A 15,633-nucleotide genomic window follows, 5' to 3' on the forward strand; every position below is an offset into this window, starting at 1 on the left:
AATTTTACCGGTATGCAATACAACGAATATTCGGCCTAATTACCTCGTATTCTAGTTATTTACACTGCGATTATTTAAATTATAATTGATTGAAACTAAAAAATATTTAAAAATGAAAATTGATTATAAAATTTTGGGGCTATTGGAGTTGTCCACTATAGTGGCGGAAATAGAATTTTGGGGCTATGGACAAAAAATTGGGCTATGGAATAATGGGCATAAAATGAAAATTTTCCTCTACGATACGTTGTGGCATTAATTGCTGTGTCGTGTTTTCACTTTTCAGTTTTCAGGAAGAGGCGACAGCTGGCATCATCATACGAATACGGGTCCAAATAAATACTCGCACTTTCCAGACAAAATTTGTTGGTTATATCTTGATTTAAATTAATTACGCAAAACCCGTCGCTGTCGTACGAATTGAGCAAACCCACATGATAAAAGTAGAACCACCTTTGCACATCCAGAGTTAAGGAAGATTAGCGCCTAGTTTATCAACTCTGGTAGGTTTTCCACTTCCGCTGCTTTACTGTCGTCTTTATCCTTCTTTTTTAAAAAATTTTTATCGGGCTTTCTCTAAATTCGTCTGCATTTACTTTTGTGATCTCACTCCAAGTAACTTCTTGAATCTGTTGAAATTTCACTTTACCAGGTTCTATTTAATTTTTATACAAATGCTAATTGATTATTTTTAGGCATGAGGGGATAGTAAAAAAGTACTGGAGAATGGGAGAAAAAACACGATGTTTGTTGCTTTATCAGTATGATTCTGTTACGAAATTCAATCTGTTGGTGTGAATCATGTGATAGTGTGGACGAAATTAAAGATTTATTATACATTTTCGGCTGTGCTTTGACAATGGTTCGTTAATCAATTATTATTGTGGCGGGAAGTTTGTAGCAATTGTCATATGAGAAGAAGGGAAGTTTCTAGCACTATCTGAGAAAAGGAGTAAAGATATGTTGGCAGACTTGCGAAGATCATCAGCGCATAAACGAGCAATGGACCCTAGGGACTACGATGAATCCACTGATCTTGTAGATGATACTGGTAAACTTAAAATGTTAACATCTTTTTTGTTTTTTTACCATTAATTTGTATAGTCCATTCATTCTGAGTAATATTGTGCCCTAGCTTGGAGCCGACTTCCACATTGTCCTTCTTAGTGCTGCATAGATATGTGTTCTGTTCTCTGATAGAAATTAAACAAAAGAATGCTTACTGCTAAGTTACATTGGCTATGTTTTGAATCTGAATTGAAGGAGATCATATTAAGTATTTCTAGTTACTCTACATTGGATAAGTTTTGAATCCGGCAAAATCACTATCTCAAAGTGAAAAACCATTCAACAGGTTGGTGGACTCGTTATCATGACTTGAAAATGATTGTCATAATCCTTCAAAGTTCAAACAGAATGAGCCTATAGGATGTTGCTAAGAAAAATTTCGATCAATTTTATTGGTTTTGTTCTAGACATACAATGATTCCTTTGTGGTTGTTTCAGAGCTTCTAGAGAGTAGTATGGAGCAAGAAACTGAAAATCCACCTTGGAAGCTTTCCATTCCACATGTGCTGGTGGCTACTATAGTTCCCTTCTTATTTGGCTATCATCTTGGGTTTGTTCTCTTACAGCTTTTCTTCCGTCTTTCTCTGATATCTCTGTTTCTTCTGAATTGATATCTACTATTTTTCCTCAGAGTTGTCAATGAGCCTCTTGAAACAATTTCTGTTGATCTTGGTTTCCATGGGAATATCCTGCAAGAAGGTTGATTGAACTTTACAACTTGTTATTAATATATGTGCTATAAACTGCACATTGACTTTAATACTATATATTTTACAGGCTTGGTGGTTAGTACTTGTCTTGCTGGAGCTTTTGTTGGATCACTGATAAGTGGTTGGATTGCTGATGAAGTTGGACGCCGTAGAGCTTTTCAGTTGTGTGCTTTGCCTATGCTTATCGGTGCTCCGATATGGTAATGTGTTTTCTTTAAAGCCCCCTTTTATGACCTCAAGACCATATGCTGCTGTGCTTTATATGCATTTGTCTTTCTTTGATTCTGGTGATATGGGTATTCATTGTGGATTTACTATGTGTTTCACTAAGCACATCATGGAGTATGAAGAAGTTAACCAATGCTCCCTCCTTGTGGTCCGTTTTTTTTAGATTATGCTAGTCATATGGCACATATCTTAGATAAAAAGGTACTCCAGTTTTCATGCATAAGCTACGGTAGACCAGCCTTTTCTGCAGTAATTTTATTGCAAACTAGCATATAAACAGTAAGCAGATTTAAGAACTACTCCCTCAGTCCACGAATAGGAGTCCCGTTTTTCCATTTTAGTCTGCCCGCGAATAGGAGTCCGGGTTCACTTTTACGATAAATGGTAATAGGGTCCCACCTTCCACTAACTCATTCCACTCACATTTCATTTAAAACTAATATATACAAGTGGGACCCCTATTCCACTAACTTTTTTCAACCCACTTTTCTTAACATTTCTTAAAACCCGTGCCACCGATAAATGGGACTCCTAATGGCGGACGGAGGGAGTAACAATTTATTTCTCCCCTGCAACACCCATAAAACTGTGTGACTAGTAACTACTGAGTGGTGCAATTTGGAAGCAACTTAAAAGACAAAACCTAATTCAGCATTAAACCAGTCTAGCAATTTGTTGATCTAAAGGCTGTGCATTTCTCTTTGACTCGTGCTGGTATATGCAGAAGTGGGACAGTAAAATTTAGACCAATGTAAAATGGCAGAGACCCCCCTCCCCTGAAATAAAAGAAAAAAAAACTCATTAGCTGAAAACAAGATGGGAAGCTATCTAAGGATTGACAAGTCTAAATCGACAATGTTTTAGTGGAATCTCCACATTACGTCAGAATATGTTATTTGATACTTGATGTGGTAGAGTGGAAACTAGGATATTCAATGCTGGCCTATATAAAAATATATTATTCAAGTATTGAAGTAGAGTCCTCTTTTCATTTTGCCAAAAATATTCTTTCTGGTGGTTTTCTTTATGACCTGAAGGGGCGCATTATTCTTCTCAAACCATAGTCGCTAAGGTCTTGCAGGTGTCCTGTATGATCATATTTCATAGTATAACTTGATATACTATTCAATTTTTCCATTTTCATATTTATCTTTGATTTTGAAAGAGGTGCTACACTCTGTATTTCCAGTGCCACATCTAGAAATTTGACAGGAATGCTTTTGGGAAGAATTTTAGTTGGCATTGGCTTGGGTATTGGTCCTCCAGTTGCATCTCTTTACATAACTGAGGTACAAACACCTTCAGTTTCATGTGCATTTAGCATTGCTCTGTAAAACAGATATGGGCTTATCTTCTTGGATTCTACATTTATTTATGCGCTTATTTGTTTTCTTTCAAGTAGATATCACCTGCACATGTGAGGGGTACTTATGGCAGCTTTATTCAGATAGCCACTTGTATTGGGCTGATGGCCGCTCTAGTGGTTGGAATTCCAGTAAGGAGTATTTTTGGATGGTAAACGATTTTACTGAGATTGATTCTGGAAAAATGATTAATATTTTTCGTTTTTGGTTAAGATCGTTATGTTTAATGGGAAAGGAAGGTTACCGAACTAATCTCATCTATGTGGTCTTGACCATGTATTTGCCTAGGTGGCGCATCTGCTTTTGGATATCGATCTTTCCTGCTTCAATGCTATCTCTTTTAATGGCGTTTTGTGTCGAATCTCCACACTGGCTATACAAGGTTCAACTATTTTAATATTCTTAATTGAATTGCTTCCATGTTCTGATTTAGGAATTTATTTGGAATTTTAGAAATCAATAGTAAACTTATACATGTATTTAAATGCTATCACGTTCCTTCCCCCTTTACCCAAAGTGCTTTAGTTGTTTCTTCTATGGTAATCTGTAGCCTAGTCCCTCTGTCAAGTCTGCTTCAGGTTTGTCGTTGGTGAAATCTTTTGTGCTTTATTTTAATTTATTATGTTGCAGTGTTCCATGTATGTTATCACTAGGAATTCTTTTGGCTGTAGCTTGTCCAATATACTTCATGCAAAGCTATTTTAGTGTATGCTTCTGAACTTTATGCAAGTTATATGTGTTGTGTGATTCAAGTGACTTCAAAAGTTACTACACACTTTGACCTTGAAGAACTAGGAAGGGGTGAGGGGTCTGATTTTTCCTTTCATGCTCGATCATCCAGTAGGCTAGAATCAGTCTCCAGATGACCAGTTGCTTTAGAAAATTAGAAGTACAACTTCGGTTATTAAATATATAGAGCAGGCTAGTGCCCTGTAGATTAAGTATTTTATCATTGTGATATCAATAGACGATTTGTAACTCTAATCATCAGTTTCATCATCTTTGACATGCAGCAAGGAAGACATGGTGAAGCTGAGAATGAACTTGAGAAGCTTCTCGGAGCTTCTCATGCAAAAGATGCAATAGTAGAGCTATCAAAGACTCAGAGAGAAGATGAAACTGATACCATAAAGCTTGCGGAATTGCTCTGTGGGCGGCACTCAAGAGGTACATATGATGACCTGCTTATCGTATAGCTGAAGCTATAGGAATAATATCTGAAGCATTATGTTTTAGTTTTACCCAAAAATGCGTTGTTTTTTACTCAGTTCTTTTGCAGTTGTTTTTATTGGATCAACGCTACTTGCTTTACAACAGCTTTCTGGAATAAATGCTGTGTTTTATTTCTCTTCTACTGTATTTAGACGTGCTGGAGTTTCCTCGAACCTAGCAAATGTTTGTGTGGGGATCACAAATTTAATAGGTAATATGTGTTTTCTTATGCACAACATCATGATTTGCATTTTCAGTTTATTTTTCTCACTCACATTCTTGTATGTTGAATATATGTATTTTCTACAGGCTCCTTTATCGCTCTGGCATTGATGGATAAGCTAGGAAGGAAGGCGCTCCTGCTGTGGAGCTTCTTTGGCATGGTTAGATGATTGACATTTCTGGGTTGAAATCTGGCTTTTTGAGCAATGTGATTCGAGGATGATGTTTGAATCTCCTAGGAACCTATTAATAAAATATCAAATGCTCAGAGCTGTTATGATTTCATTGCTTTGCCTGCTTAGATAATGTAAACTTTTTGCTTATTATTTCTAAGAGGGAGTTTCAGCTTGTTGCCATTGAACTTACTGCTTCTCACTGCATCTTAAACTTCTCTTACTGATCAGTCCCAGTTTCTTAACCCTCTTTCCGTTGTCTGAAAAACCTAGATAAAAATAACAAAGCTAATAAAAGTGAACCACTAGATATTATCTCAGTGATTCCATTACGCAAGGTAATTGGAATTACACGACATCTGGTTTTGAGAGGTAGCAGAGAGCTTATGTACCGGATACCTGTGCAGTTGTGTAATTAGTTGTTGCTAAATACCTGTGCTACCGCATATTAATGGATATGATATCTAGCATTTTTTAGTTGCATGATTCATATACCCAGCTGCTAGTAGTCCTAATGCATTTATGATTTTAACACTATTCACTTTCATGCATAACATGACTCTGCATTTCACTGCTTTTTCCTATCAGGCTGCTTCAACGGGTCTTCAAGTTCTTGCAGCAGCTTCACCTTCTTCAAACACGATTGGGTTTTTACTATCTGTCGGTGGAATGATGCTGTAAGTGCTAGTTTTGGCTTTCCATTCTTCAGCATGAATTTATACATGTCCACATAATTTTTTTGCAAGTACTATTATTATGAAAAACTTGACCAATAATAAAGAATAGCTGCAAGTAGTGGAAATTTAGTGTCTCCTTTGATTCCCATTTGGAAGCAATATGTGTATGTGCCCTACACTGCAAATTTAGTAATGAGTTTGGTTATGCAGGTTCGTCTTAATGTTTGCTGTTGGAGCCGGTCCAGTTCCTGGTCTTTTGCTCCCTGAAATATTTCACAACCGAATCAGAGCAAAAGCTATGGCTTTTTGTATGTCTGTGCATTGGGTAATTGGCCTTCACCTTTTTATTTGATGCAACAGATGGTTTCCCGAACAGCTGTTATAACACACATATATTATACATGCCTTTTGTCTCAATCTAAACTAATTTCCGGCTACTTTCAGGTGGCAAATTTTCTTGTTGGGTTATTGTTCCTGCGTTTGCTGGACCGCATGGGGCCTCAGCTGCTCTACTCAATGTTTGGCTCATTCTGCTTGCTCGCAGTTGTCTTTGTGAAGCAAAATGTGCTGGAAACCAAAGGGAAATCACTACAAGAAATCGAGATAGCTCTCCTTGCTCAGGATCAGTCTTAAATATAAGCTCATGTGCTATCCCACCAGTACATTGTCGTCATCTTCTACTTCTACTTCTACTTCTACCACGAGTAACTTATATAGAAGAGTGTGCACATTCAGGTATATCGATGTTCACGATAACGTTTAGATGAGGACGATGATTGTAGAATAGATAGTAGCAGAAGGCGCTGTCGCATCACTTGTGAAGTGATGGCATTTGTGGGGTCAATGATTACTGGTGATGTATGTATGTATTCTTTGAGAAATAGTATTACTATGAAAAAAGTTTACGATTGGGAAAATGATCAGTAATGCGTGACTGAAAAATGCATCTCGACATTTAACAGACATGCTATTCTCTTGTGTGTTAACTGCTAACAGTAATATTTATTTCTATGCGCTTTCTGATTTATATGGAGCTTTGGCTTGAAAAACATGAGTTTTATAATTTAATAAAGACAAGGGAGTGCATCTTACTCGTGAATCACGTCAAATTGTTAATGAAGTTACTCCATTTTACTAAACAAAAGGTGTATGCATGTGAATCTTTGATTGCCAGTGATTGTTGATTTCACTCTTACGAAAGAAAGGGTAACTTCAATCCACGGGGTTTTTTCTTTTTTTGTTCTAGAATAAAACTTAGATTCCGTAAGTGTACTGGAGTTTTTTTTATTCCAGGTTTGGGAGAGACGCATGACCGTCATGCGTCTCCTTTTAATGAGACGCATCACGGACATGCGTCTTTAGCGTCTCTCAATTTTTTCAAAATTTTTTTAACGACGCACAACCATCATGCGTCTTAGGGAGAGACACATCATCCTTGAATGTTTTATGTTTCACTTTCGATGTGGGACAAAATCATTGTTGATTATTTCTCTTTTATAGAGACATCCTTGAATGTTTTATGTTTCACTTTCAATGTTGTCACGACCGCATTTTCTAAGGATAGAAAACACGGTTGATCGTGACTAGGGGAGGATTAAAGAAGCGGGGAAGAAAGGGGAAAACACAAATCGGCCATAGCTCGAAATAAAATCAGAGTTTTGAACAAAATAGACTTGAGTCTTTTAAGATGCACAACGGAAACAAATGAACGCGGTTCCATGTATGAAGACATGAACCTCCGAGAGTCAAAATCTGACTGAATTAAATGTCTTGTCTCAATAGCACTTCCTCCACCACTTCGCTGCTCAACCTGCACAATTTAGAAATATATGCAGGGCTGAGTACAAAAAGTACTCAGTGAACACATTGCCAACAATTACACATATACATTTGAAAATATTGTCAAGCCATCATCACAGTAACACTCGGGGTGTTGTTGAAAAGACCCGAGCTTACTAAAAATATCACATTGGACCGCAGCCCCTTTTTTTCCTGTACTTAGCCATATCTGATCACATTGTGCCGTCGAGATGGTGTTCTCGCACGGTCACCTTCTCTGCCCAACATGTCAGAGGTATTCTTGTGCCGGGAAGGTGGCCACCTTCCTCGGTCACCTGCTCTGCCCAACATGCAGAGGGAGCTTGTGTACACTAGTCCGAGTGGGGACACCACCCTTACTGGGACCCGAATTCGACTTATATCATCATTCATAATTCACTTGGCCGTAGCCAACAGATAGGCATCATACACAAAAACATTTATGGCAAGACAACATCTTTAAAAATCACGAACATGTGTTCAAGTTTTCATAAAATACAATTTATATTTTTTGTATAAGAAAGCTCACCTGGATCATTTAGTTCCTTTAACTTGAATCATTCGTTCCGACTTTACTTGCGGACGTACCCTTTTGAAAATATCACAATATAATAATACACTAATTAGACTCAAGGACAAAACTACTTAAATTAGAATGCATGCACCCTCATTAAAGTCTTTTATCTCGTTTCTCGGTTTTCGCGTATTTTTGATTATTCGGCGGCCGCCCAAGGTTCCTCCGTTGGCTTCTCGTATTTCCCTCCACGATATCGAATTAAAATCCCAAAATTATTTAAGCGCATAAATAAATCATCGAAATTATTTCCCCTCGAAATTTATATTTATTTCGGCCTTGGAAATATTCTGGAAATTTATTAAACAATTCCTCACAATTAATTCAATTATCAATCCAAATATTTATTTACAAAAATCCAAATTTAATTATTTCCCCACCTTATATCTCCAATTAAAATTTAAATGCCCAACAAAATTTAATTGAAGCCCAACTAACCAAAACATCCCATTTTAATTTAATAGGCCCACTTTCTTTAAACAAACAAAGGCCTAATTTAATAGTCCCTAACCCACCTATTTAAAAAGGCCCAACAATAAAAAAAATAGCTAAAACTCCAAAATGCTTTCTTCTCCAAAACTCAACACCGATCTATCTCTCCTCAATTTCTTCCCAATTGAGAAATTCCAAAATTCAAAGAAACTAATCTCTATCTCTCTCTATCTAATTCGTCAACCCCATTCTTTCCCAAATTCACTTTCCTCATCTCTTCTCTCTTAATTCAGCCTCGCTCCTCATTCTCAAATCAACGGAGCTCCAGGAGTAATTACCGCCGCCCCCTTCTCGCCGTCGCTGCCAAAGTCCAGCCGCTGCCTCCGTCAGACGCCGGAAGAGCTGTTGCTGTCGCCGCCGGGAGCCGCTGCTCCGTCGGTGGTCGTGCAGCCCCGAAACATCACCGCAGCCCCCAACTTCAAACGGGGCAGTCCCGATTCACCTCCGAATAGCCCCGACACTAACCCGATTTCAACCGAACAGATCGGTTATCATTCAAAGTATGCTTCTTTTCGTTTTTAGTTTTCAATTCGCAGCAAGGGGGTTTCAATTCGTGATGTTCGATTGGTTTTGATTGTGTTATGTGTGGGAGTGATGTATGATGAACATGATATGTATAACAACGATCAAAGGGAAGGGATTTAGGGATTTATACCTCACTGAAGAGATCGGCTCAAGCCAGGCTGTTGGTTTTCTCCTACCTGAATTTGGATTCTTGGTTTCTTGAATTTGATTGAGTAGAAGTTGAGAAGAATAAATCTTGTTCTTGTTGCAGAGGAACGAAGTAGGAGAAAATTGATTTGTGAAAGAGTATTATAGAGGGGATAGATGGTGTGGTGGTGATGTGGGGTGAAGAAAAGAAATGATACAATGCATAAAGATGGAGTGAAAGTGACGGTGTAGAAGGAATATGATTTGATTTGCCTTTGTCAGGAAGGAAGGAATATGATTTGTGTGCACTAATTAAATGCAGCATTAAATGATGTGTCTAAAAAAAAATTCGATCCATTGGATCTGCCCTCTCTCTTTTATTTTATTTTATTTAATTATTTAATAATTAATTGAGTATTTATTTAATTGTTTATTTAATTTGGTGTAGATATAATCGGTTCAAGTCCGTGGCTGCCCGCGCTGAAGTACCCAATTTGCTTAGAGTGCGATGTATTAAATTTTGTTGGATGTATCGGACATTAAAATTTTGATTATGGGTCTTGATTCTTTTATTATACATATATATATTTTTTATATACTTGGTTGTCGTTAGAAACGACAACGACACTCTATCGTAAACAACCCTCTATCGTAATTCGAAATTAATTACGCAAAAAGTTACTTATATGTGTATAATTACGCCAACATTATTGTTTCTAATAATATCGTTTTAGCGAGTCGTTACATACTATCCCCCTTAAAAGAAATTTCGTCCCGAAATTTAGAAAGTAGTTAGACAAAAAGCTCTGGATATTTTTTTTTCATTTCCTCTTTCAGCTCACATGTTGCCTCTTCCTATTCATGGTGTTTCCACAAAACCTTCATTGTAGTAATCGACTTATTCCGAAGTTGTTGCACCTTTCGATCTAGTATTCTCACCAGCTTTTCTTCGTAACTCAGGTCAGACTCTAGAGCGATTACTTCGTGGCGAATCACATGTTTTGGTTTGAACACGTACCTTCGAAGTTGGGAGACGTGGAATACTTTGTGTACGTTCCCAAAGTTGGGTGGTATTGCCAAGCGATATGCTACTGGGCCCACTTCCTCCAGAATCTCATAGAGGCCAATAAATTATGGTTTTAGCTTACCCTTGAGTCCAAATCTGGTTATCCCTTTGGAAGGGGATACTTTCAAAAAGACCAAAGACCTTCTCTCCGATGTTAAATTTCAATTCGGTTCGACATTCGTCGGCGTAGGAATTTTTTTTTTTTTTTGCCGGTCTTGCGCTTCCTTGATTCGACTCCGGATTTGTCTCACGAAGTCGTATTGTGTTGTATCGCAGTTGACATTAATATCACTTTTGGCATTGCTACTCCAATTCCAAAAGTTCTATCGCAATTCTTTGCTTGTTCTTTCCCCGCTTCTAGGTCATTTCCCGTTCGTTCTCGGTTGTCAAACCTTCTTTCATGTCATCATTGTAGTATAGATCTTAATTAGTTCGATTACATGAGCAATTTGGTTCATCACAAACTCTCACCGATAGCTTGCAACAAATGTTTTCATGAAGTGCAAAGACTAGGCTCAATTGAGCTCATTATGCTCACTCCCATAAAAGAAAAGATACAACTTCAAAGGGCTTGAGCTATACCCATAGAACTTGAGAATTTCATTGTGGGAAGAGCTTGCCAGATGAAATAAATTGCGAAAGTGAGGGTATGATGAAAAGAATGTAGATGTCAACAATAGGTTGCCAATAATATAATCAAAACGAACAGTCAAATAAAAAAAAGGTTTCGAGTATCCCAGATGATAACAGTAAGACCTGAGATGGTTGGTTACAATTGGATTTGAGAAAGATTAGGAAAAACAAATAATTGCAATTTGCTCGACAACACTGTGATAGAATATCGTATCAACAAAATTTTTAGAGTTTATAAGCAATTCAGGGAAACTAACTAATAAAGAGGGCAACAAGAGGAAACTAGCCAAGGAAGAAGCAATATGCCAGCTTTAAATATAGAGCTGTAGAAAAGCTCAAATCAAGAGACAACAGTCATATTTGAATTTAGAAGATGAGAGTACTCATATAAAACAAAGAACTTGTCAATAAGTATGTCTTAAAACACAAAGGGTCAAATTAAAAGGTTTAAGGTCTCACCAGATGGCTGTTCCAATATAGTAAGACTGAAAATAACTGGTCTCAAGTGGATTTGAGAAAGAAGAATAACAAGGAACTACCCTTTTGGGTCAACAACATCGTGATACTATATCACGTTAATGAATTCACAAAGTTTTTAACCAAATCACGGAAATTAACTAGTAGAAAAGACAATCAGAGCAAACTAGTTCAGGAAGATAGCAAATTACTTTAGACTTGGAGTTGCTAAAGAGCTCAAAGCATGATGGAATAATTTTTAGTGGAATTAAGAAGAGGGAACTACTCATATAAAATAAAGAGCTTGTCAAGAAGCACTTTTGAAAACAAAAAAGTCCACTAATGATCTTTGAAGAATATTATCATTGAAGAGACAATAGTTTAGGGAAACATGTTCATTCTGAAGGCTATAAATAAAGCAGCTCCGAGTATAAGAGTTTGCTGGCAAGAATTCAGAGAGTCAAAGTATTGCTTTTATGCAGAATGAGTAAAGAAGGACCGTAGTCACTGGAGGTTATCAGAAAACATGAGGGAGTAAGCTCAAAACTGAAAGTGATTCACAATCTTGACATAGAAGAGGGAAAGTAATGGCACATTACCTTGCAAAAGAAGTCATTTAAGTTCTTAATTCAACAAAAGGTATTTTGATCAAGAGGGGTGCGAGAAAAATGGAATTCATGGGAATCCAAGTAAGCGTTGTTGATGAATCTTCTTGGTTAACTACAATGGTGATACTCCGTTGTTTAACTCTTTATAGAGGATGGTAAATGAGTTATGGGAAACTTTGGTCACAAGCTACTTTCACCTTACGATCACGCCAGATGACCATATGTGGGGATTACGACTCTTTGGTACTCTCGGTTCGTCAGAACGCCCATCCTCGTAACACGCCGTTTCTTTAGTCTTGTTCTATGTTGGATTGCTTTTCTCGTGACGAAGTTTATTTCTTATCGCGTCCTTTTCTTTTCATCGCTCGGGAAAGCGAGAAATGTTCATACTGTACTTCTAAGTTCGAGATCATATTGTGTTCTAGAAGGAACGCATAACTAAGTATTCTAAGTTCTTTGGAAATTTCGATTTCCCTATACTAGCGATTCAATTACTAACTCAAAAAGAGATATCATTTCACCAACTCAAAAAGAGATATCATTTCAACAATTGGTACCATACTCATATACTTTATACTTTCATATTCCAGTACCTTTTCCCATTTAGGAAAGTTACTTCTTTTATTCATGCATTCACAGTCTTTAGCCAAGAAAAGACATAGTAACTCTTTCTTTAAGCACGTTACTCAATCAAGAAACATCAACTCTTTCTTTGAACTTAATATTTTCATCTGTTCACTCAAATTAACTGCATGCGTTATTTCTCAATTTCAAACTTTCAAACATCTTGACTTTCTTGTGAAAAAGAACAAGTTACCTTTTTCCTCATTGAGCGCGATTGGTGGGAGTGCTAAGAGCATTTTCATCGATTAGACTATCTAGTGGAACAAGGCTTGACAAAAAAGATTTTCAAAGAAGACTCTCGGGTTCAGAGCGAGAAAGAATGCTCTGACACCACTTTGTCACGACCGCATTTTCTAAGGATAGAAAACACGGTTGATCGCGACTAGGGGAGGATTAAAGAAGCGGGGAAGAAAGGGGAAAACACAAATCGGCCATAGCTCGAAATAAAATCAGAGTTTTGAACAAAATAGACTTGAGTATTTTAAGATGCACAACAGAAACAAATGAACGCGGTTCCATGTATGAAGACATGAACCTCCGAGAGTCAAAATCTGACTGAATTAAATGTCTTGTCTCAATAGCACTTCCTCCACCACTTCGCTGCTCAACCTGCACAATTTAGAAATATATGCAGGGCTGAGTACGAAAAGTACTCAGTGAACACATTGCCGACAATTACACATATACATTTGAAAATATTGTCAAGCCATCATCACAGTAACACTCGGGGTGTTGTTGAAAGACCCGAGCTTACTAAAAATATCACATTGGACTGCAGTCCCATTTTTTCCTGTACTTAGCCATATCTGATCACATTGTGCCGTCGAGATGGTGTTCTCGCACGGTCACCTTCTCTGCCCAACATGTCAGAGGTATTCTTGTACCGGGAAGGTGGCCACCTTCCTCGGTCACCTGCTCTGCCCAACATGCAGAGGGAGCTTGTGTACACTAGTCCGAGTGGGGACACCACCCTTACTGGGACCCGAATTCGACTTATATCATCATTCATAATTCACTTGGCTGTAGCCAACAGATAGGCATCATACACAAAAACATTTATGGCAAGACAACATCTTTAAAAATCACGAACATGTGTTCAAGTTTACATAAAATACAATTTATATTTTTTGTATAAGAAAGCTCACCTGGATCATTTAGTTCCTTTAACTTGAATCATTCGTTCCGACTTTACTTGCGGACGTACCCTTTTGAAAATATCACAATATAATAATACACTAATTAGACTCAAGGAAAAAACTACTTAAATTAGAATGCATGCACCCTCATTAAAGTCTTTTATCTCGTTTCTCGGTTTTCACGTATTTTTGATTATTCGGCGGCCGCCCAAGGTTCCTCCGTTGGCTTCTCGTATTTCCCTCCACGATATCGAATTAAAATCCCAAAATTATTTAAGCGCATAAATAAATCATCGAAATTATTTCCCTCGAAATTTATATTTATTTCGGCCTTGGAAATATTCTGGAAATTTATTAAACAATTCCTCACAATTAATTCAATTATAAATCCAAATATTTATTTACAAAAATCCAAATTTAATTATTTCCCCACCTTATATCTCCAATTAAAATTTAAATGCCCAACAAAATTTAATTGAAGCCCAACTAACCAAAACATCCCATTTTAATTTAATAGGCCCACTTTCTTTAAACAAACAAAGGCCTAATTTAATAGTCCCTAACCCACCTATTTAAAAAGGCCCACAATAAAAAAAATAGCTAAAACTCCAAAATGCTTTCTTCTCCAAAACTCAACACCGATCTATCTCTCCTCAATTTCTTCCCAATTGAGAAATTCCAAAATTCAAAGAAACTAATCTCTATCTCTCTCTATCTAATTCGTCAACCCCATTCTTTCCCAAATTCACTTTCCTCATCTCTTCTCTCTTAATTCAGCCTCGCTCCTCATTCTCAAATCAACGGAGCTCCAGGAGTAATTACCGCCGCCCCCTTCTCGCCGTCGCTGCCAAAGTCCAGCCGCTGCCTCCGTCAGACGCCGGAAGAGCTGTTGCTGTCGCCGCCGGGAGCCGCTGCTCCGTCGGTGGTCGTGCAGCCCCGAAACATCACCGCAGCCCCCAACTTCAAACGGGACAGTCCCGATTCACCTCCGAATAGCCCCGACACTAACCCGATTTCAACCGAACAGATCGGTTATCATTCAAAGTATGCTTCTTTTCGTTTTTAGTTTTCAATTCGCAGCAAGGGGGTTTCAATTCGTGATGTTCGATTGGTTTTGATTGTGTTATGTGTGGGAGTGATGTATGATGAACATGATATGTATAACAACGATCAAAGGGAAGGGATTTAGGGATTTATACCTCACTGAACAGATCGGCTCAAGCAAGGCTGTTGGTTTTCTCCTACCTGAATTTGGATTCTTGGTTTCTTGAATTTGATTGAGTAGAAGTTGAGAAGAATAAATCTTGTTCTTGTTGCAGAGGAACGAAGTAGGAGAAAATTGATTTGTGAAAGAGTATTATAGAGGGGATAGATGGTGTGGTGGTGATGTGGGGTGAAGAAAAGAAATGATACAATGCATAAAAGATGGAGTGAAAGTGACGGTGTAGAAGGAATATGATTTGATTTGCCTTTGTCAGGAAGGAAGGAATATGATTTGTGTGCACTAATTAAATGCAACATTAAATGATGTGTCTAAAAAAAAATTCGATCCATTGGATCTGCCCTCTCTCTTTTTATTTTATTTTATTTAATTATTTAATAATTAATTGAGTATTTATTTAATTGTTTATTTAATTTGGTGTAGATATAATCGGTTCAAGTCCGTGGCTGCCCGCGCTGAAGTACCCAATTTGCTTAGAGTGCGATGTATTAAATTTTGTTGGATGTATCGGACATTAAAATTTTGATTATGGGTCTTGATTCTTTTATTATACATATATATATATTTTTTTATATACTTGGTTGTCGTTAGAAACGACAACGACACTCTATCGTAAACAACCCTCTATCGTAATTCGAAATTAATTACGCAAAAAGTTACTTATATGTGTATAATTACGCCAACATTATTGTTTCTAAT

At 37.4% G+C, this 15,633-nt stretch overlaps 1 protein-coding gene and 1 long non-coding RNA gene across 3 annotated transcripts; one reads left to right on the forward strand and one right to left on the reverse strand.

Moving 5' to 3' along the window:
• The first annotated feature begins 376 nt into the window (after positions 1-376).
• Positions 377-6,571, forward strand: LOC121742461 (probable plastidic glucose transporter 2). Of its 2 annotated transcripts, none has more exons than XM_042135597.1 (14): positions 377-503; positions 895-1,051; positions 1,507-1,618; positions 1,700-1,767; positions 1,846-1,978; positions 3,196-3,295; positions 3,409-3,521; positions 3,659-3,752; positions 4,384-4,537; positions 4,650-4,793; positions 4,892-4,965; positions 5,566-5,654; positions 5,865-5,979; positions 6,099-6,571. In XM_042135597.1, exons 2-14 carry the CDS (start codon positions 961-963, stop codon positions 6,285-6,287), a joined length of 1,476 nt encoding a protein of 491 aa, XP_041991531.1. In that variant the 5' UTR covers positions 377-503; positions 895-960; the 3' UTR covers positions 6,288-6,571. The 2 variants fall into 2 exon arrangements, with proteins under 2 accessions (XP_041991531.1, XP_041991532.1); XM_042135598.1 differs by lacking the exon at positions 377-503 and adding an exon at positions 525-652.
• Positions 6,572-13,119: 6,548 nt separating this feature from the next.
• Positions 13,120-15,207, reverse strand: LOC121741151. Its single transcript, XR_006037790.1, has 3 exons — positions 14,912-15,207; positions 13,722-13,781; positions 13,120-13,185 (listed from the first exon to the last, which is right to left on the reverse strand). It is a non-coding gene; the product is annotated as an uncharacterized LOC121741151 (long non-coding RNA).
• Between the last annotated feature and the right edge of the window lie 426 nt (positions 15,208-15,633).

This window comes from Salvia splendens, chromosome 7, assembly GCF_004379255.2.
Source record: "Salvia splendens isolate huo1 chromosome 7, SspV2, whole genome shotgun sequence".
Lineage (NCBI taxonomy): Eukaryota > Viridiplantae > Streptophyta > Magnoliopsida > Lamiales > Lamiaceae > Salvia > Salvia splendens.

Excerpts from the sequence above, each read along its gene's own strand:
- LOC121742461 (XM_042135597.1), top strand. The coding sequence starts at position 961 with ATGTTGGCAGACTTGCGAAGATCATCAGCGCATAAACGAGCAATGGAC. Across the intron at positions 1,619-1,699 it reads TTATTTGGCTATCATCTTGG|AGTTGTCAATGAGCCTCTTG; the intron begins GTTTGTTCTCTT and ends ATTTTTCCTCAG. Across the intron at positions 4,966-5,565 it reads TGTGGAGCTTCTTTGGCATG|GCTGCTTCAACGGGTCTTCA; the intron begins GTTAGATGATTG and ends TTTTCCTATCAG.